The sequence below is a fragment of the Rhinolophus sinicus genome, linkage group LG15, assembly GCF_036562045.2.
Source record: "Rhinolophus sinicus isolate RSC01 linkage group LG15, ASM3656204v1, whole genome shotgun sequence".
Lineage (NCBI taxonomy): Eukaryota > Metazoa > Chordata > Mammalia > Chiroptera > Rhinolophidae > Rhinolophus > Rhinolophus sinicus.
In genome coordinates, this window is record NC_133764.1 from 2,660,429 (window position 1) to 2,683,163 (window position 22,735).

Below are 22,735 nucleotides of genomic sequence, written 5' to 3' on the forward strand. Positions count from 1 at the left end.
TGGCGGGGCGCTAACTGCCTTGCACCCGCTTTTGCTTCAGCGTCTCGGCTGCCCGCCCACCGCGCCTCAACCCACTTCACGCGGACTCCTCGTTCCCGGGGCTGGAGCCACCCCTGGGCTCCCCTCACCACCCTGGCACATCCCCCGCACCCCACCCAGTGTTGCGATCCACGGACTGGGCGGGGTCGGCGTCCTAGAGGTCACGCGTCCCGCTCCGACCAATAGGCGCGCAGCTCGGGATCGAGCCCGGCCGCGCTGAGCTGCTCTCGGGCAGTCGGAGTCCGCGCGTGCAGGGGTCGTTTCGGGCGTTCCGGTCCGTGAGCGAGGTGTGGTTCTGGGCCTGCCGTGGGCGTCCACCCCGCGGGAGGGGAGGGGAAGGGAAGGAGGCAGCGCCCGCTGACACCGGCGTCCGGCGTGGCCCCGCTACCGCGGAGCCCCCCCCCCCCCCGCCCCGACTTCCCCTTTCTCCCTAAGACAAGGCCATGGAGCACGAAGTCCAGCGGGTTCGCAGCGCATTCCTGTCCGGCCGGTCGCGACCTCTGAGGTTCCGGCTGCAGCAGCTGGAGGCCCTGCGCAGGATGCTGCTGGAGCGCGAAAAGGACATCTTAGCGGCCATCGCCTCCGACTTGTGCAAGGTATGCGCGCGACGGGAGCAGCCGGGACACCCGTCTCCCGCTGCCCTACTTAGGGAGCGCATTCCGCCTGAGCTTTTGCCATTTTTTTCTTTATTTTTGATTACACAAGCACTGTGGGACTGTTATCTCCAGCAGTACAGATAAAGCAAACTGTGCCTTGACTTTGCTAATCCTCCCACCTTGTTTAGAGCAAGCCCGTTACGCAAGTTTGCAGACACATAGAAATGCGTTTTCTGATTTTTGTAATAATTACTCTTGTGAATTGCCTTTTGTATTTTTGCCTGTTTTTCTGTTGCATTTATGACCCTTTTCCCGTAGGAATTCTTCGTATATTTTGGATGTTAGTCATTTGTCAGCGTAACATAATGCAGATACTTTTCTCAGAGTCTTTTCCTTGTCTTTTAACTTTGTTTATGGTTTCTTTTGTACAGAGGTTCTTTGGTTGTCGTTGCACTTAAATTTTCCTCCATGACTTCGTTTTAGGTCACTGCTGCTCAAACTCCAGTGCACTGGCGAATCACCTGGGGATGTTGTTAAAAATGTAAATTATGGTTCAGTAGGTCTGGTGGGGCACTCTGAGAGTCTAAGTTTGTAATGAGCTCCCAGGTGATACTACGCTGCCTGTTTTGGAACCAAACTTAGAGTAACAAGGTTTTGGGTAGTTTTTAGGGTATAAATATATTCCCCTATATTTTCTAATAATATTATTATTTTGTTTTTACTGTTTATTCCAGGGGTAACAAGACCTTACTCTGGCTTTGTGAGTCTCCCTCCTCACTTCCTCCCAATCCAAGATTATTTTGAAGGGTAGTAACATCAGTAGTAGTAGTAACAATGGCAACTATAAAATTTCCTTTATAGTATTTTAGGTGGAGAGGGGTTGTGATATCAAATAAACAAAATGGGTTAATAAAGATTTCAAAATGTCTGAATCATTCATTCTACAAGCATCAGATGTTTGTGTGAATATGTGCACATATAGAATTACTAAAGAAATACAATAAGTTCCTTGCCCCGAGAGTTTTAAATTCAGTTGGGAAACAAAACATAACACAGATGAAATGTGAGTATAGCTTTAAATCATTGTATTAAGGGTAAAATACTAAGATACAGGTCAAAAGCATAATTGCTATAGTTTATAAAGTGTGATCAAAGCAGGCCATTATTAATCAGGCAAGTCATCATGAAAGAGGTAACATTTAAGCGTGTTTTTAAATGACTTGGATCTTTAAAGAAGGATTTAGAGGAATTGAATATATTACAGAGGGAGTTAGCAAGTCTTTATTGAGGGCTTGGAGGACTCAAAAGGAATCAGAATGGCAAACCATCTAGTCTGATAATGCCAGTTGTCACTACATGTATACCTGGCCTGTAGTTCTTGACATTCAGGGCTGAGTGTGTCATACTCATGCAAGGTTAACTGTGGTTCTCTTATAACAGAGTGAATTTAATGCATACAGTCAGGAAGTTGTTACCATTCTTGGGGAAATTGATCTCGTGCTGGAGAAGCTTCCTGAATGGGTTACTGCTGAACCAGCCAAGAGGAACCTGCTCACCATGCTAGATGAGGCCTATGTTCAACCAGAGCCCCTGGGAGTTGTACTGATCATAGGAGCTTGGAACTACCCCTTGGTTCTCACCATTCAGCCGCTGATAGGAGCCATTGCTGCAGGTCTGGTGTCAGCTTATGTCTCTGTACCCTTTTAGGGGGTCTTATTCTGTCATAGTGGTTGTAAATTAAGATGATGGCTAATGAAATACATTTGCATTGATGGTTTGCCATGGTTTACACCAGCAATGTATTGAGAATTCATAAATATATTTTTAAATGGGCTCCAGAGGAGATTTGCATAGTGACCATTTTTTACAGCACCCAGGAAATGAACCTGTGAGGATATAAAGGCATGAGTTGACACGCTCAGGAGTTAAGAGTCAGGCATTCATATCCCAATGTAGTTTCAGTTGTGAGCTCTGGCCTTGGATGAACCATTTGATTCTGCCTGACCAGCTTCTTCATTCAGATAAGGACTGTGGAAATAATGCTACTTGGGTAGTGTGTAGCAAATGCTAAGAAATTAATGTCTCATTTGTGCAGGGTCCAGATCAACAGCGTTCTGTTGACTGTTTGCTGAGTAATTCCATGGCAGAGAGGAGAGTCGGGTGGAAGTGGGAGAAAAGTGATAGAAAGATGGAGTGGGGGAGGCAGATGGAGCCTGTTGGTTACCTAAAAGTAATAACTAAGGAGTTAGCATTTGAGAAAGAGAACATGAGACAAGCTCTTGTCTTCCTTATGAGGAATTGCCGCAGAAGCAATGGGAATGTTTAGTCTGTACTCCCCACGTGAGCACTATTTGGGTAGCTATTAAAGTTTACTCAAGCGTTAGACAATACTGTCCTGCTTTTTGCTTTGTTTAGGAAATGCTGTGATTCTGAAGCCTTCTGAACTAAGTGAAAATACAGCCAAGATCTTGGCTAAGCTCCTCCCCCAGTATTTAGATCAGGTAAGAACGTCTTGTCCATCTTCAACACGACTGTTTATTGTGGTGAACAAACACTTTACTCTCCTACTAGTACATGCCTTGATGGCTGGGGATCTCTTAAGCCTTCAGCAACTGGCTTACTAAAAGAAGTTAAGTTCCAAAATAAACTGTGGAATAGCTCAGCGATTGTGGTTTCTCAATACATTTGGGCCCATAGCTTCATAGACACCCGGGGCTACTTACAGATCCTCTTCTGCCATTTGGCATTTTGGATTAACCTTTAACCTTTGATTTAATATGATTTTAGGTATGTTCATTTAGTGAATTACTTAATGAGGAACTGGTACTGTGCTGAGTTCTGATAATCTCTTTTGTCTTAATGGCATGACTATATAAGAACACTTCTAAAACAAGCATGTTTGTGGCATGGGAACCACAGAAAGAAAATGGCCTCCTAAACCACAGGGTGGTTCATCTCTGTCCAAATCAGTTGTTCACACACCCTCCTTGGAGGAAGTTTATGATGCCACCGTGGAATTGGGACTGCCTGGTTCTATATGGAAGCTGCAGGAAGGAGTTCTCATTTCACTCATTGAAAGTCACCTTTAAAATACATGTCAATTTATAATAATCTAGAGACCAGCTCCAGCCCTCGGGATAATACTGTTCTTTGTTGTCTTTATCACTGGTGCGCAGCCCACAGAAAATTTTGTTCTAACAGTGTGGTTATCTAGCGCCGAAGGATGATGACGACTGTGAGATGTCATGGATTGAGCAGGATTTAGAACCAGACAGAAGACAGAGGTTGATAGTCGCACTTTGCCCCTCACCAGGGGTTAATTCTTTACTATCTGACTGTGTCCGGATGGGGATAATAGTGCCTACCCTGCTTCACTTAACTTGTTGGCCCACCAACCACATGTGCTCTGGAGATTAAGCCATATGCATGTTAAAACTTGAAACATTTGGGCAGTCGAACTATGAAATGATTGAGGACTAGTTAGCAGCAGACCAAGTGAGGAAGCACGAGGTCCACACGCCAACTTTTACTTCATGCCTGCACCTCAGAATCTTTTGAACATACCTCCCTCTGTCTTCCTTGCCATCTGTTCTCTGTCATTGCTTTTCATGTTATTCAAAATGTTCTCTCTCATAATAGCTGCTAATAAAAGCACAGTGTGTATAAGGGACCAGTCCTAAGGTATGTGACTTCTCCCCCATAACAGGTGAGGAAACTGAGGCTCAGAGATGTTCAGTAGCTTGGCAAAGGTCACATAAGCTAGTAAGCGACAGAGTCAGTCCAGATCTGACTTCAGAAGAGAGTGTTCTTGTGTACTCTGTTTTGCGTACCTGTTCATTCAGCAGATATTTACTTGGTTCCTACCCTGGGCTAAGCCCTATGCGGTGTTATGTAGAGAGAATGTTCAGGTTAAGACATTAAGTTGGGTCTGTCCTGTGGTCATTCACAGCAGCCGCTTTCTCACCCAAATCCTCAACTTACGCAGCCCCCACCTCATACATTTCCCTGGTCAAATCCAAACGTTTGCTTTCTTCTCTTTTGTGTCTTCATGGCTGAGCTCATGTAGAAAATACTGGACTCTCCGGTCAGTCCCACTGTAGGTTCATGGTTCTCAGATGCTGTCATACTGTCCTTCCCTTATTCTCCGTCAGCTCCTCCTCTATCCTCACAAGGGTCAGTCTCCATCTTTTCTTGGTTTTACTGAATGTTACATGTTTATGTTGAAGAAACTGCTCATGTTAGATAATTGGGTTAATTTGGCAGTGCAAGTATTTATTTGTTTGTTTCTTTAAGGACCTGTATGTTGTTGTTAATGGTGGTGTGGAGGAAACCACGGAGCTTCTGAAGCAGCGATTTGATTACATTCTCTATACGGGAAGCACTGCAGTTGGAAAAATTGTTATGACAGCTGCTGCCAAGCATCTGACCCCTGTGACTCTTGAACTGGGAGGAAAGAGTCCGTGTTACATTGACAAAGACTGTGACCTGGACATCGCCTGCAGGTGAGACCAGCTCTCTGGTTATCTGGCGCTTTCCCAGCACAGTGGAGACTTTTCCTAACAGGTTGATGTGCCCTCTTTGCACGGGAACACTCTGCCTCCTGGCTCCAAGAGACATAATTAAGTTTTGGTGGTTGATGTCCTCAAGGGTAACAGAACTCTCACACACTGTCTCTCGGTGCCACTGCCAGAGGAGATGAGCAGTTGGTCTTGACATCACATGGTGGTTCTGATGAGTTAAGGAAAAGGTTCTTTCTGTTCTCGAGATTATAAATCTGGCAAGAAATTTTACTGTTTTGCTGGTTAATGATCCCAGAAGTAGGTAATCCAAAGTATTGTGTGTGCCTAATAAAATCTTTAAATCCCCAACAGAAAAGGTATTATGTTGATCTCTTCACTGAGTTCCTTTGTTGACAAAGCCAGTATTCTCTTAACTTAGAATAGCATCTTGCATCTGGGAACTAGAAAATAAAAGGTGTCAAATTCTCTCTGCTAAATCAGGTTTAGCTACCAGGAAGTGCCCAAACCCAGAACTAACTGTGCTCAGGGTGGTATGGCTTTCACTCCCCTTCAGAGATGGGGGAGCAAGGAGGAGGTACAGGGAGTTAGGCGAGGGTCTCAGTTGGCTTCATAAGTAGAAGCCTACTTGCCAGAATATGGGACTCTTAGTTAGTGAATGTTCCAGTTGTGGACTTGGATGCGCACATGGGCACGGCTTTTCAAAATGGGGAGGGGTTCATGACCTGTTTCTACCCAGACATCTTGCCAGCAGGATCTGAAGCCACAACCAGGAGAGGTAGAGTCTGTATGGAAGTCCTGCCATCCCGGATGTCCTCTTAGCTGGAATGGGAAGAGGAAGAGGGTGTTGGGAGGTTGTTTCTCTCTTTTGCTGTAGCAGGGAAGGGCTTCATTGCTTACAAAGTACTGTTTCCCATGAGCTGGTGTGAGAATTTCCCTGCTCCTTAGAGTATTCTACATCAGTTGGAAAGCATTCTAAGTCCCAGCCACCTGATTTAGAGATGAGTTTTTAAAACATGAGTTTCTATTTTCTATAAAGATTACCAAGTAAATCTATGAATACTTGCTAGTTGCAAAACATTCAAACAACACAAAAGTACGTATGTGACAAGAAAATAGTAGACGGAATTCTGTGGCTATTCTGGGTTTTTGCCCCATAGACGCATAACCTGGGGGAAGTACCTGAACTGCGGTCAAACCTGCATTGCTCCCGACTACGTTCTCTGTGAACCATCTCTCCAGAATCAAATCGTACAGAAGATTAAGGAAACTGTGAAGGTTTGTGTTGAACACATCTGATTCCATTGGTTTCATTAAGATAAGGAGTGAAATCAACTGTTTGCAGGCAGCATCCTTATTCCCTCCTTTCCCCAGGAAAACTCCAGTAGTATATGTGACCAAAGTAGTTACTGGCTAATTAAAAGTGCTGTCTGCACCTTTCGTAGAACGTCTGCTGGGAGCAAGGTTAGGTTGGAGTTAAACCCACTTAAACTCTGTAGTTGGTTTGTTGATGAAACAACTGGTTAGTTATGGCACATGCTTTAAAATAAACATTTTGTGGTTTTGAGAGAATGTTGCCAGTCCTCTGAAGTCCCGTCAGAGGCCCCTGGCCATATTGGCATTGCAAGTTAAGGTTATCAGTTCTTGTGTATGTTGAGGGTTTAGGAAAGCCAATAGTTTGGAGGAGTGAGTGAGTTAGATACATACTTACACATAGTATACTCCTGACATGGTTTTCAGTCTTCCAGGGTGTTTCAAGATCTCTAGCGAGGGAGTCAAGGAAGGCTGTATGGTAGTGTCCTGAGCTAAGCCTTGCAGAAATGGATGATTTAGATTGGAAGAAAGGAACGGGATGAGCCAGTGTGACTGAGTTCTCCAGTGGGAGGAAGTCGTTAAGCTCCCAGGGTGGAGGAAATTATTAGAACAATCATTGTTCACCTAACAGTTGCTAATTGAGCACAGAAAGAAGGATCAAGAACACCAAAGAGTAATGATTATGATCAGAGAATGGAAACTATACCAGGAATTTTAGGGAAGTACAGGGCTCCAGGCAGGGTAACTCGGGGCCTGAGCTTCCGAGGGTCTTGGGCATAAGTGATGGGACTGAGGGTGGAGCCAGACAAGGAGAACATGAGAGGAAGATTGGCCAGACTCAGGGAATGTGGAACAGCAGAGGGGTTCAAGATCCCAGTGAGACGGAAAATACTTGGGAATTGGAGAAAACGTGCTCAGTTGAATATGGTGTTTAACTCAGTTTCAAAGGAATAAGAGCCCCATTGCCTTTTTTTAATTTTTATTTTTTTAGTTTTTCCTTCCTTCATTCCTTCCTTTCCCCTTTCCTTTTCCTTTCCTCCCTTTTTTTCTTCCCATCACCTTGCTTTGAGGTGTTTATACTCTTAACACAGTGGTTGTCAGCCGAGGTTCACTAGGGAGCCATTTAAGAAAAGTTCCCAGCTCTTACTCTCCAGCTGGTGATTCAGTTGACCTGGGGTCTCCAGATGATTGTAAGGTGCAACTAGCATTGGAAACCCTGGTTGGTGGCTCCACAGTTGGGGCCCAGAAACATGCATTTCAGTAAGCTGCCTGGATGATTCTCGCCACCCAGACTTGAGGCTATTTAGGGTGGGTGAGTAATACTCATTTTAATTTGAGATTAAGTAAGTTGAGAGCTTTCACAAGACTTTGAAGTGATGGAGCAATTCAGTAATTTTATGTTTGTTTTACATAATATTATGGTTTTTAAGGTTCTTTTACCTTGTTTAATTTACCAAAACTGTATTTTAATCTTTTGAGTTGTTTTCCCTGTCATCTGTGACTGGTGGAAATACCAGTCCAAAGAAGATACAAAACAATGAAAGAGCACAAAGCTCAGCAAACCGTTTCTGTAAAGGGCTAGGTAGTATTAATACATATTTTAGGCCTTGCCAGCCATAGGGTCTCTGCTGCAACTACACAACTCATTGCAGGAGGAGAGCAGCCACAGCTCTTGCTTGATAGGTAAACAAGTGTGGCCTTAACACAGCAAGAGCTCCCCCTACACCTGCTCCTGCATTTCCCCCGAAAAGGGCCCGTGGGTAGACTTCAGGAGGTCCATATGAACCCCTGAAACCACAGAAAATGATAGATCTGTGTGCATGCTTTAATTCTTGTCTTTGAACCTGCCAAAAGCCTTAAACTTACTACTGTTAACACAGCAGATTCTCCTCAACTTACAATGGGGTTACATCCTGATAAGCTCCATTGTAAGTTGAAAATATCGTAAGTCAAATTTATTTTCTATGCCTAATGTATGGCATATCATAGCTTAGTCTACTCTACCTTAATCGTGCCCAGAACACTTACATTAGCCTACAGTTGTGCCAAATCATCTTGCTGCTGCTGCCCAGCTTCACAAGAGTAGTATTGAAGCACATATTGCTAGCCCAGGAAAAAAATGGAAATTCAAGGTACGGTTTCTCCTGAATGTGTATTGCTTTGGCACCGTTGTAAAGTCAAAAAAACGTAAGTTGACTCCTCCTAAGTCGGGAATAGTCTGTACTACTAAAGTACTTGGTGGGGTGGGATGTGATGATATAAAACCAGATCAATTTGTAAGCATGAGTGGATTTTGTACTTAGGAAAGCAATTGAAATATGGGCCTTTTGTGACAAAAACTATTGTTTTAAATAGGAATTTTACGGAGAAAATGTAAAAGAATCCCCAGATTATGAAAGGATCATCAATCTTCGTCATTTTAAGAGAATACTAAGTTTGCTTGAAGGACAAAAGATAGCTTTTGGTGGGGAGACTGATGAGACCACCCGCTACATAGGTAATGGAAGTTCACCTTTTCTTATGGGGAGATGGCAATTTGACAGCTTTCATTGATATGTTACTGGCACTAACTAAACAGATGAGTAGTGTTTAATAAACTGGTAAATACTGCTGTCTGTTAGACTGTTTTTGTTATAAAGTGTTTAAAGATGGTCATGTATGTACACACATTGAATAATACTACCTGTGTTGCGCTAGTTTTTTTGTATTCACACATATTTTATCTATTTTTTTTCTTCTTAACTACCCTGAGCAGCAGAATAGAGTTCTACGTAACTATTTTCAGTGTATGGCTGGAAAAATAGCACAAAGAAGGAAATAGCTTAACCATAATTCTACAACTCGCAGTGCTATTGCAGAAATAATGTTTTGTTTTTTATTTTTTGCCATGAATATGTATTACGTTTGAATTTTAAACATATTTTTCTAAAGTAACATACATGATAACAGAAGAATTACACATTAAGTTGGCGAAAAGCTGCCCCAACTAGCTTTACTTATCTCTGATTGGCTAGGATGCTGCACATTACCGAAGCACCCCACTTAACAATTACTTAAAGGACTTAAACAACAATGAAAATATGTTCTCTGGTAATGAACAGCTCTGGGGTGCTCCCACCCTGTTAGTGCAGTGGTTTAGTAACACCCTCAAAACCTCATTCTTTGCTCTTTCTGTTCACCCATCCTCAGCATGTTGACTTCTAGGCCAGTCAGTGACGAGAAGAAAGGTCTGTCATGATTAGCTCACACTGTTTAGGAACATTTCCCTGACCTGGAGTCAGGGTCCCCTTACCTGAGCACATGGCTGTGCAGAGGAGGGTGGACACCCAAACCAAATCGGTTCTCTGACCCAGGGAAGCGGCAGGTTTGGGTAGCAGCTTATATACCTCTGGAGTGTGCTGGCAAGAGCTTCCCACCACATTGCCAGGAGAACCTAGTAGGAAACAAGGGGTAAAGAAAAAGAGAAAACTTGTTATTGTCAGGTGTCTTCCCTTTTAGTTGGTGATCTGGCTTGTTTACAGGGTCTTTCTGAGTATTGCTACCTGGTGACTTATTTGGCATGAATGGTGGGACATAGTGCAAAATTTCTTCAACGTCCACGTTGCTCTCCTTTCTTGTGCCCTTTCCCCGTTTGGCCCCCTGGACCATTTAAATATGTTTTCTTAGTCTAACAGAGTGAAAATAAAGGTCAGTGAGATAATATGCAAGAAAGCACTTCAATTAAGTGGTGTTGATTTGATCCGCAGGGGCTGCCTACGCTCCCAGAAAGCTGTAAACGTAACCTCCTATTATGAATGTGGATATGAATATGGCTATGAACAGGGTTAAATATGAGTAGGATATGCCCAGGTATATATCTTTCCCCCGGTTTGCATGAGGAGCCCCTGATGCATGTGCTTGGAAATAGTTATTGACTTTGCACAGTTCATCTATATACTCAGAACTTTTTTTTTCAATAGATACTATTTGGGTGGGACTGGAAGGGATGGATAGGTGACGGTATGAAACAAATGTAAAATGAGAGTTTTGCATTTCTGTCTTCTGTAGGATTTTCATTTTGTTGTATCCTTTTCAGCCCCAACAGTACTTACTGATGTTGATCCTGAAACCAAGGTGATGCAAGAAGAAATTTTTGGACCAATTCTTCCAATAGTGCCTGTAAAGAATGCAGATGAAGCTATCAAATTCATAAATGAACGTGAAAAGCCCTTGGCTATATATGTGTTTTCTAATAACAATAAGGTAAACGTTACAGAAAACAGCACTCCATCATAAACTACTATTATAAATCATATTCCCTCTTTGCTGTAAAGCAAATGGTTTATATTGTGTAGTGCCAGAGTCCACCAAGTGAGGCAATACTCCTAAATTGCTATCTCGGGTAATGAGGCCTTGGGGTTATCGCTGTAATCTTTCCCATGTTCTCTGGAGTTAGATCTGAGGTGAATGTCACAAGTTTTCTGACCCCCAAACACCTCCTAGATAATTGGAAGACTCATCTACCAGCGTTAGAAGGTTTGCTGACGTTACTCCACAGGTCATTCCTGTGTAGGAGCCTTTCCCCCCTTCCCGAAATGGCGTTCACAGCCACTCCGGTGGGGCTGTATGAGACAGAAACCTCTGCAATTATCACAGAAATGGTTGTTATATCTTGGACTTGAGTTTCTCCAGTTACGTTACTTTGTTGTTAGAGGGATGGAACCATACCAGGCAGGCACGCGTTTCATACATACGACATGAGCATGAGTAGCCTGGCTACTTGCTGCTTATCTCATGCATTTGCATCACAAGGAGACTGGCTGCTGCTAAGGGACAATGGCCTCAAGGTGGGCACGTAGGCTCAAGAGCCCTCTGAAGAAAAGGGAAAGAGTGAGCGGTCAAGAGTTCACAAATCACATGCGTTGTGAGAGCCTCTGATGTTAACATACAGGCAGTCATGTGGCAGCGTCAAGAGCTTGCGATGCTATTGAGATGCAGATCTCTACAGATAGGTTAAGTGAGACCAAATGTGTCTTCTGGAAAAAGAATGGGTTATTGACAGGCAGTGACCTGACATTTTAAATGACCATAGATAATGCGGTGGACAGGACCCTGAAGTCTAAAATCTACTGCCCGGGGTTCAGGTCAGTGGGGAGTGCTTCCCAGCAGTTGGGTGGCCTGTGGTAACCACAGTCCCCTACCAGATTCCCTATGAGGAACTCTCAAGGGCTTGTTGGTACCCAGTAAAATGACATTTACCAGTCAAGTGTCATTGTGCCTATTCCAGTCTTAGGTCAACCATTTATTTCTTCAAAAACTGGATGCTAAATCTTAAATATTCGTTGAATTTAATAAAAACTAAATGACATCTATTGATCATATGCTATAATTTAGAGCAGAGATAAATACTAACAATTTTTAAAAACCAGAACGCAGTCTGATTGTCCCTTATTTTAAAAAAAGGCTTTTTGCTGCTGTTTTGGGTAGGCCAACTCCAGGTGGTGACTGAACAGTCCCAGCTCGGTGCTGCCTCCCTTGAAGCACCTGATGTGCATCTGAGAAGTTAGATAGTCATCACATTTGCTGCCTGTCCTCTGTCCAGGGATAAGCCTCTCCTTGAATTGTTTCATGATTTGGGAAAAGCAAGAGACTAGATAGGACGAGCTGAAAGAAATTCATTCTCGGTAAAGGTCTTTAGACACTAGATTGTTGACGTGCTTGGCACAGTGTCCCCAAAAACCTTGAGTAGTTGTGTGGACACATGAAGCCAGGATGTGTGTTACAGCACACAGCCCACTGCGGCCGCTGCTGACCTGGGAACCTTTGTTCTCTTCTCAGCTCATCAAACAGATGATTGATAGCACATCCAGCGGTGGTGTCACCGTCAACGACGTTATCATGCACTTCATGCTTAGTTCTTTGCCGTTTGGAGGAGTGGGTGAGTATTCCTCTCTGCTGTTCACAGCAAATATTTCAAAATATTTCTGGAATAGTTGCTGCTTCTGCAGGTCTCTGTTTGATTGTCCTGTCCTGAGAGAGACCTTCCCTGACCACCCAGGTGAAGGTCCCCTTCCTGCCACCTGTCCAGGCACTCTGCTGAGGGGTTAATCTCTGTCCTGTCACCCACCTTTTATCCTTAGTAGCAGTTACCAAACTCATTATTTTATTCCTTTTCGTTGACTTACTTGTGTATTGTCCTTCTCTCAGATTTAGGGGAATTTTTTGGCCAACAATCAGATCTTAAATTAATTAGTAAGGTCCCTCTTGTCTTTGTTTTAAGGGAGGCAGTGCACAGCAGGTTCCGGATGCCAGGAGTAGTCAGCAGTCCAAAATCCCTGTGCTTCTGCTCAGAGTAGCGTTAAGGGTGTCCAGGGATCGGCCTCTACTTGAATTGTTTCATGATTTGAGAAGAGCAAGAGAATCCCTGTGTTCTAGAGAGGAGGGGCAGAAAGAAATTCATTCTTGGTGAAGCTCTGTGGACACAGCCTGGTCCCTACTGCTCCCTTAGGGCTGTGACCTGACTCCCTCTTTTACACCTGGGATGATTGACTCAACTTTTTATTTTTTCCTTCAGGATCTAGGTGGTAGGCTTCTCTATTATCTATTAGAGATATTACAAATGAGAAATGCATAAAAAATTCTCATAGCAAAAACCAGACAATAAAACCACTGTCTTAAAAGTTCCTGCTTTATTCTCTTCGTCTAATAGCATAAACTACTCCATGGGAATGAAATGGCCCAGTTTCATCTGTTAACCACCTGTTCCTATTTAAGACAAGCTTGTCCCAAGAAACCCTGGCCTGCTTCCCATGATTGCTACAGGTCCCTTTTTAGGACATAAACATATTGCCAGCACCAAGCACAGTGCCTGGCATATGTGCGGGACAGGTGAGGAGAGACCGGGTCAGTATTGTCAGATCCGGACTGGAGCTGGTGGTGGTTTGGACTAGGTTGGTGTCGGGAGCTAATGGAAAGAGAGTGGTTATTTTGGAGGCTTAAGCGACATGATTTATTAATGGATTGAATGTGTTTGAGTGTGGGGAGAGATGGTGGGTGAAAGAGGATGGTTCGGGGGATTTGGGCTGGAGTTACTGTAATTTCACTGCCCAGATTCTTGGGGAATTGGGTTGACTCTGTTGTCTCTAGTTCTTCTGCACCCCATAGGATCTTCGCTCCCAACTACACTGGCAACCAAAGACTTGTTGCTCCACATGAGGTCACAGGCAACTTCTGAGAGCAAATCTGGTGACCTGGGCTCTGTCCCTCTCTTCCTTGACTCTTAGATAGCATTTGGGATCATTGACCATACTCTCTTCCTTATAACAACACAACCCTCCCCCTCCCCTGCCAAATGCAGAAGGAATACAGGCATTTAAAGAAAACTTGGAAAAGATAGAAGAGACCAAAGAAAATTTAGATTACCCATGCCCCCACTATTTAAAGATAACCTCTGGTGTCCTTAAAATTCTTTTCCTTGCATATATATGCACATACACACACATAAATGCATGGCTACTTTATTGAAAAATGGTATTCTATTGTATTGCTTTTTGCCTCATATGTGACGATATAGTGTGACATTTTCCCTTGTCAGTATGCTTGCATGTCATGATTTTAGTAACTGCATACTGTTTTATCATATAAATGCAGCATATTTAACTAATTTCTGATATTAGGTTTTCGTGATTTCAATTTCTTGGCATTATGATTCTAATATATATTTTTCTGCTATGTCTGATTATTTCCTTAGGAAAAATGTCTACATGTATAATTGCTGTGTTAAAAGTGCTTATGTATTTTTTTTGAAAATGAAATGCTTTTTTCTTTTAATTCTAAAAGTAATAAAGGCTTTTTTTAGGGGAAAGGGCAAGAAAAAAACACTACAGAAAGTTACAAGGAAATGTGTAATAACCTCCCAGGCATAAACATTACTATTTGGCGTAGAGTTTAGATTTTCCTTTAAAAGTGCGTATCTTTTGATACATGTTGACAGATTTCCCTACAGCTTCGGCCGTCATCTAAATGACGCCCCAGCAGCCCAGCCCCAGTAAATAGCTTCCTGGCCTCCATTCACCGGTGCCTTATGCCCCTGTACCATACATATGTGTCTGCCTGGCACACATGATGGATACAGAAATGAAAACTGGCACAGAACATGGCTTTTTGAGAGGGCAGAGATTTGCACTTACTATCACCCAGCTGCGAAACCTGTCATCCTGGTCTTTGTTATTTTCTAGGAGCTTAAAGGACGCCACTGGGTTGTAGGTAGGGTTTCCAGGCGGGAATTCCCACCTGTTTTTGGGAATTTTTTTCACTTTTCTGTTCCTGAATCCCGAGAAAAGTTGGTCAGGAAATTGGGAAAATCAATTCCTTGAACCCAGGTGGTTGGTAGTATCAGCTGTCACTTTGTGGAAATGATTCATCGTGGAGAACAGAAAACAGTTTTTATCTGGGGCTTCAGGAATGGGAAAGCAGAAAAATTTCCTGAGAACGGGCGGGAATTACCACCTGGAAACCCTAGTTGTAGGGCTATGGGTAAATAAAGCCACGTGTAATGGTGGAAAAAGAGCACACACAGCACTTAAAGCCAGGCCAATCTGGGTTCACATTCTGCCTCTGCATTTTTCACCTTGGGCAGGTACCTAACCCTGCTAGGCTCCCGCCCTCCCTGGAATTGTGGGTGGTAATACTTTATGTGGTGGGGTGGGCGTAGGGAGGCAGAGCCAGGACGTGGAGCTGAGCGTGGTCCTGCCACCACCCCTGAGAGCTGTAAACCCTTGCCCTACTCTTGGAAAGCCTCCTGTTTGACAGGGAGATTCACCTTGCTGGGGAATGCTGGGGAGAATTTCCTGAAAAGAATCACTTGTGCTGGCCATGAAGTTGAACAGGGCTGTCCCAGGCAGCAGGGCATACTGTAGGTTTCCTCTGTCGGTGTTTAGACACAAGTTGCTGGTGTCACCTACAGTGGAGCCTGTTTTGTCTGTTCCCTTTATTTCAGGTTCGAGTGGGATGGGAGCTTACCACGGAAAATATAGTTTTGATACTTTTTCTCATCAACGTCCCTGTTTATTAAAAAGTTTAAAGAGAGAAGGTGCTAACAAACTGAGATACCCTCCCAACAGCCAGTCAAAGGTGGATTGGACAAAATTTTTTCTCTTGAAACGGTTCAGCAAAGGAAAATTTAGTCTCCTGTTCCTCGCTTTGCTAGGCATTGTGGCTGCTGTGCTTGTCAAGGTAAGTCCCTGTGACTCTCGAGGTGCCAGTCCTGATGATCCTGCCTGATCTCTCTCTCTCTCTCTCTCTCTCTCTCTCTCTCTCTCTCTCTCTCTCTCTCTCTCACACACACACACACACACCCTTGTTACTTAGTATCTCTGCTGCTTTTGTGCTGAGTGGTTGCAGCAGAGCCTAAATTATTACAGGTAATAATTTCTGACCTCTGGTCTAAGCGTTTCAAACACTGTAGAATTCTGAGCTATCTAACCCTCTGATCCTTTTGCTCTTGGTGTCTTTGTTTTATGTTTTTTCTTGAATATGCATGAAAGTCTCATGCGATGTGGAGAGCGATGTGGAGATGGAAGACAGAATTCTGTGGTAGACGATAATGGTGGTAAAGTGGCTTTGGTGATGGAAGTTTGAATGTGTTTCCTCCAAAGTTGACTACCACATAAAGTTTATCTTTAGTGATAAGTTATAGACACGGGCTTGCTAACAGGCCCGGTGACAGCTGGCTTCCCAAGGCACTTTGTGTATCCTTGGGGTGAAGAAGAAAATCGAGATAATGAGAGTGAGGATGGAGTGGGGAAAGGTATTTGTGTTCTCGGAACTCTCAGCCAGCCAACTGAGGAGATGCATCGAAAAGATTGACAACATTCATGAAGAATAGGCTTGAAAGAGAGGCAGGATTCACACATGTATGGAAATAGCAGTGTTTATATCTGTATTTTGTCTAACATTTGAAAGGGGGCTGGCTCATCTTACAGTATCCACAGCGTTGATGGAATTGGGGATGCCAGTTGCATTTGAAATCACTTGGGTTTTCTCCAAATTACCAAGCTGCGCTGAGGAGAAAGGGGCTGTTGATTTTTCTGGCAGTTCACAGGCTGCATTGTCCCATAAGCAGTGATGAGCAGGAGATTTCAGAACCCAGTTCTGTTAAGAGTGAGGTAGGAACTCCTCATTTTCTTTTTCTGTGTAAAGTGGGCCACATTGGGGTATGTGTTCTTTTAGTTGTTTGTTTTTATACAGCTAGTGGCTTAGGGGTTATTGAAAAAACGTTTAGCTTATTTGTCTGTAGGCATTTTGGACCTTGGCACAGAGAATCACAGTGTTAAAACTTCACTTTTCCACAATTGTAAAAGGGTGAGGTTGCTGGAATCTTAAAAAAAAATGTGGAGAGGGACCAGCTTAGCTGGGTGTGGATGAAGCATACACCATTCGTACAGATAGGATGGTCACGTGTGCGCCTCCTTCCTCCCCCATCCACTCAGCTCTCCTGGAGGAAGTGCCAACTGGCCAACTCAGACTGATAGTCACCATTTAGACAGTGAACTCTTTTGTTTCATAATTTGAGAATAATCTTTTAAAAATCTCGGAGTCACTTTTTGTTTGGAGTTGTTTTGGTTTTTAAAAATGTGACTTTAGAATTTGTGGCAGCAAACAGTGAATCAAAACATAGTGTACGGTGTAGGGGCTTTATAGTCTGTTCTTCCGCATCATCTGAGGCGCGAGCGGCGCTGGGTCTCTGGTCCTTGTCGGCCTATTTTGCTCTTTGCCCAGGACATCAGTCCCTAGCCTGATAGGTATCTTCTTGGCTGGGATGGAAATCCTTAGCCTTCAGGAAGATTTGGAGGCCCAGGCTGACTGTGCCCCCCAGGCTTGCCATAGGGCAATGCACCATAGTGCAGACAGGCTGCAACAGGCCAGGTAGCCTCTACCCAAAGTTTCCCAAAGGGTTTGGCAGACCAGTCTTTCTCTACTGGGGTCTAGAGAAGCAGCAATGTCCGAAAACATTTAGCTGGGAGCAAGCAAATGTGGCTTTGGTTCCTGGTTCTGAGGTCAACTTAATTATGGCTTTGGGCAAGGCCTTTTCTGAGCCCATTCTTAGGCCTCAGCTTACTCATTTGTAGAGTGAGGGAGGAGGCAACAGTGAGTTCCCAGGTCCCTTTCAGCTCAGTGTCAGTTCTCATTACTTAAGCTGATGTACTAGTTGTTCAGCTGTTTTGGATTCAGTGTGAAACTAGGTAAAGATTGTGTTCTCCTCTTTTCTGCTTCTCTGCTCTTCTCTCTGAGCTTTTATCCTTTTTCCTTTTTTTAAATCAAATTAGCTTTTATTTTAAATAAATGACTGAGCCCACATTGGGCATTTACTTGAGGAATCTTTGTTTATTGTAACTGCAAACGTTTTTCTGAAGTTGCTTTTCTGCACTAGTTATTTTGTTTATGTATGGATGCAATTTTATTAATTCACTTTGCTAGAATTAGAATGGATTTGGAATGTTTTTAAGTGGGAAATTGAAAGCAGTGATTATCGTCTTAAAGGGAGCATGTCAGAATCTCAGTGGAGGGCAGTTTTCTGTATACATTTAATATATACACATTATATATACATTTATATATATTATATTCATATACGTAATATACATTATATATATTGTATGCATATATATGTGAACACAAAGTAAAGTTCTAATAAAACTTAATATAAGCTACGGAAAGCATTGTAGGGGGTATGGGTTTTAAAAGGATGACAAATTAAAAAGTTAGAATTGATAAATGTCATTAAGCTTTTGAAAATTAAACATGACTTGAACTGTGAGGTGGTGGCAGCACTTCTTCAGCCTCGGTAGATATGGATTCAATTCACCTCAATAGATATGGATTCGATTCAGTATTTGGCATTTTTAGTAGTTCTGAAGCTATTTCTGTTTTCGATTTCACGTGGAGACTTCAGCTTCCTACTCACAATGTGAGGACAGTAAATGAGCATTTTCAGCTCCTGTCTCTAGTATTGTCCCATTGATACTGGACAGATTACCACCTCCATCACCACCTGTCTTATTATAAAAGCTGTTCTGGGGGGGTGGGGTGGGCATAATCTTTTGTCCTCAGCTTAAACCACACTTAGACTTCTTAGGGATACGTGGGCCTTTTATACGCAATGCTTTTAGAGTCTCTAAAGACAGATGTGTTTGTTCCAGTCCCAGTACTCACCTCATGTTCCAGGGCTGGATGGATAGGTTTTTAAACTAGCAGAGTAACCTGGATCCCTTTCTCCTCTCTACAGGCTGGATACTACTGAAGAATGATCCAGTTCAACCTCCTAATTGCCTCTACTGAATTATTCCTCTATTAAATAGTTAAGGAACCAGTGATTTTACTGTCCTACCAAAAATAGTAAAATATGCACCAGAATTAACCCTAAAAGTCACTGGCAGGCACCTTTAATAAAACTTGTCATTTCAGCCAAATCCCAACATTGCCCAATAATGAGGATACTCAGAGAACCTGTTCTTGATTGTGTTACCCAGATTTCAGAGCTTTGGGCTAGGGGAAAAGAAGGTCGCAGGCTAAACCCTCATACCCTGGGAGATGTAAAGGAGTCTCAGCCTGCTCAGTGACTTCCTCACTACAGTTCATGGGACGTAGAACACCAAGTGTCATCTGTCATTCTTATGATGTAGCAGTTGTAGAATTCTGCATCTTATAAAACCTGACTGGTGTTTTTAAAATGTAATAAAAGTACTGCACTTATAACAATACGTATCCTCTCTCAGGATCCTAAAGTTGAAAGTTAGTGGATCTCCAAGGATAAATCTTTAAGTTTTTTGTTTCTGTGCCACAATGCAAGTAAATTTCACTGTTTTAAACTTCAAAGAGATCCCTTTCGGAATAAATTCAACCTACAAAACTTAACATGGGGAAACCATTTCCTGTGTGTCATGGATAAGAGGCTTTGGATATTCAGGATTTTGGAGCTTGAGAGCCTCAGGGGACGGATGGTGGATCATTTGGAGAAATCTGCAGAAGAACTCTCAACCATTTCAGTTGGCCATGTTGAAGGGGATGGAGGATACAGGAAGAAGATCTCCTGGGCATGGCCAAGACCTCAGGTCCTCTAGCTAGTGGGCACGTGCCAAAGGAGAGCACAGTGGAATGTGGCCTCCCTGCTCAGCAGTGCGCTGACTGGCGGCCAATCCTCCCTCCCATTTGAAAACATACTTGGCCCACTGAACGAGAGAATATAATTCACTTTATAGAATGTATCATCGGCTTTGTTGACTGAATTTGTTCCATTAAAGCTGTCTGAAGTATGTCTTTATCACAGGATGAGGTGTCAAGAATTAATCACTAGACTAGGAAAAAGCTGCTTAAACTATAATCAATCTTAAATGTCTTAGACAAAATTTCAATATGGCATTTTCATTTAGTATATTGTACATTCTAATTTCTAGTTAAATTTACTGATTTGTATATTCTACTTCAAAATAAATGCATTATATTTGATAAAATGGGCATGATTTTAATATTCTTAGTGTGAACCTTAGATATGACCTGTTGATAATTATTTTATCATAAATTTTCTCCAACTATAAATCACATTTTTTCTTGATTGAAGGTGATATTTGTCAATTTTCTTTAAGTCATCTTTTCTCATTTTAAATTCTTAGCCAAGATTTTTATAAGCTTTACTGTCTGACATTTGTGTGTCTGGTTTTGTTTTTTTAAAGTAGCTATGTAGTAAATAGGGTTTTTTTCCAACTACATCCTCTGTGCTATGTAATTTATAATAAATATATACAGAGGGTGCCAAAAAAATACACGTTTTAAGAAAGGAAAAACTATTAAAATTGTAATAATATATACTGATAACAAAAGATGAATACAAGTCACATGCGACTTCTGCAATTACAAGAGGTGCTCAAAGGAGTTACCATCAACGTAATTTTAATAGTTTTTTCCTTTCTTAAACTGTGTATACATTTTTTTGGACTCAGTATTTCCTAAAACCCTTGGAATTTCCTAAGTGATGAGAGTGAGAAAGATGTCTTTGTTGTGTTAATGATATGACTAGCACTGCACCTAGGATGGGGGCGGTTGCCAAGGAAACCAGCCTTGTGATTAGCAGGTTAGAACTTTCAGTCACACACCCTAGACCTCCGAGGAGGGGAAAGGGGCTGGAGGTTGACTTAAATCACCAGTGATCAATGATTTGACCAATCATGGCTGGGTAATGAAGCCTCCATAAAAACCCAGAAGGACAGTGTTTTAAGAGTAGGGTCGGCAAACACGTGGAGATTCAGGAAGCGTGGACGCTCCATGGCCCTTTCCCCACACCTTCCTCTCTGCATCTCTTCCTGACTTACGTACTTTTATAATAAACTGGTAATCTAGTAAGTAAAATACTTCTCTGAGTTCTGTTAGCCACTGTAGTAAATTAACCCAAGGAAGAGGTCATTGGAACCTCCACACTATAGCTGGTTGGTCAGAAGCACAGGTGACAACCTGGACTTGTGATTGGTGCCTGAAGTCATACGTGGGGGGTAGGAGTGGGATGGGGTGGTAGTCTTGTGACTGAGTCCTTATCCTTTGGTATCTGATGTTATCTCTGGGTAGATTGTGTCAGAATTGAGTTGACTTGTGGGACACTTCAGCTGGTGTCAGAGAATTGCTTATTGGTGTGGGGAAAAACCCCACACATCAGAACTGGTGTCAGAATCTTACCCTCATCCCCATTTCCTGATCTAAAACAAGTGTTTCTGTAAGTGCATCCATAGGACAAGATTTTACACAAAAACAGTCCTACCACCAATCCTGTCTGCTACAGATTTGTAAAGCATACCAGCATATTAAAGGATCCAAGTTCTATAGAACCTTTGAAGTGCTAGTGTGTTTCCAAAACTCACTTGATGATAGAACTTTTTTTCCTCAGTACTTGTTAACTTTAGATCAAACTTGGAGAAATAATGACATTGCTTTGCTATACTTTTGTTGACTGAAAAATACTATCAACGAGGTATTTCATCGCTAAACGGATTTATTTGGGAAAAAGAAAGGGTTGCGACCCAGTGCATGCAGACATGGCAAGCCCCGTGCACACTTTGGCCTGTGTGCCAAAATGGAGGGGTATTTATAGAGGGGAAAATGGAAGTTAGACCCATAGAGCTTTATTATAGAGTTCTTCCTGTGGGGTTCTCGCAATCACATAGAGTGTGAGAACTTCCATAAGCCCCAGCTCCTCCCATAGACCCTCCTGATTGGTACGTTTGCTTCAAGTTCCAGTTAGTCTTTATCACTGTATCTAGTTTTGTTTGGGTGCTAGAAACTCACTAAGGTATTTGTGTCACAGACTAGGTAGGATATAGGCTTTGCCTTCCTGTGAGTAGGCCTGGGATTTCTCTTTGGACACAAAACACCGTGAAACTGAATTTATAGCATGTTGATTGATACTTCAAAACAATTACACTATGCGTTCATTTTTCTTTTTTTTCCAATTATTGTTGACATTCAATATTTTAGTGTCAGGTGAATGCATCCATTTTTCTATTGTCTAGTCAATAAATCCGTTTTGTTTGTGATTGTATTTATAACTATTGATACTAAAGGGACTGGCAGTGGAGGCCAGGCTGACCTCCACCTTTGATGGCCGTGTGAGATGTGATACAGCAAGGAGCCGGAAAATGTTCACCAGTCCCAGTCCTCAAAGCATACTAGAATTTAGATCAACATTGAATCCATCCTGAGGCTATGTGGCAAAATGATCTGGGTTTTGCTGCCCATGTTTTTATTAACACTGCTGTAAGATCAAGTGTTTCTCAAGGTCTGTGATAAGTGAAAATGCCAATGGAATAAACGAGTTGGAGGAAAGGTGAAGGGTGTGTGGACAGCCTCCCTGCCCTAGTGTGTGGAGTCTCACAGCAGGGGTGTGGGGGTAGGGAGCAAATGGGGGTTGAGACCCACTGGCCCCTTTTTCAGAGCTTCACAAAGGCTTTGGGAACAGACCTGGGCAGAAGACTGGCTAGGAAATGTGTAATTTTTAATGTAATGGTGATTTATTTTTTATTTGAAATGTCCAATTTGAAGCCGTTTACATTATTGAACAATAGTGGCGACCCCAGCATCCTCACTCTTCCAGTCAGCCGATATCTTCTAAAGAGCAATCCGGGTCAGAGAAGAAAAAGCAGTTTGACCATGACAGAATTGTCAGTCTGCACAATTAAGATCCCGCTGTCACACGAGGTACCGGCTGAAGGTCGTTTTTTGAGGAGTGCTCCAAAGTATCCACCTGCA

The 22,735-nt window shown here is 42.7% G+C and overlaps 1 protein-coding gene across 3 annotated transcripts; it reads left to right on the forward strand.

Moving 5' to 3' along the window:
• Positions 1–198: 198 nt before the first annotated feature.
• Positions 199–19,956, forward strand: ALDH3A2 (aldehyde dehydrogenase 3 family member A2). Of its 3 annotated transcripts, XM_019757402.2 has the most exons (11): positions 199–326; positions 475–635; positions 2,076–2,307; positions 3,051–3,136; positions 4,929–5,137; positions 6,313–6,430; positions 8,822–8,963; positions 10,542–10,708; positions 12,284–12,383; positions 15,444–15,679; positions 18,732–19,956. In XM_019757402.2, the coding sequence occupies exons 2-11, from the start codon at positions 483–485 to the stop codon at positions 18,744–18,746; spliced, it is 1,458 nt and encodes a 485-aa protein (XP_019612961.2). In that variant the 5' UTR covers positions 199–326; positions 475–482; the 3' UTR covers positions 18,747–19,956. The 3 variants fall into 3 exon arrangements, with proteins under 3 accessions (XP_019612961.2, XP_074176295.1, XP_074176294.1); XM_074320194.1 differs by lacking the exon at positions 18,732–19,956 and adding an exon at positions 16,491–16,794 and having other exon boundaries at positions 274–635; positions 15,444–15,678; XM_074320193.1 differs by lacking the exon at positions 2,076–2,307 and having other exon boundaries at positions 278–635.
• The last annotated feature ends 2,779 nt before the right edge of the window (positions 19,957–22,735 follow it).

Coding starts and splice junctions, on each gene's coding strand:
- ALDH3A2 (XM_074320194.1), top strand. CDS start 483: ATGGAGCACGAAGTCCAGCGGGTTCGCAGCGCATTCCTGTCCGGCCGG. Junction 5,138..6,312: donor GACCTGGACATCGCCTGCAG/GTGAGACCAGCT, acceptor TTTGCCCCATAG/ACGCATAACCTGGGGGAAGT. Junction 15,679..16,490: donor GTGGCTGCTGTGCTTGTCAA/GGTAAGTCCCTG, acceptor TGGGTTTTCTCC/AAATTACCAAGCTGCGCTGA.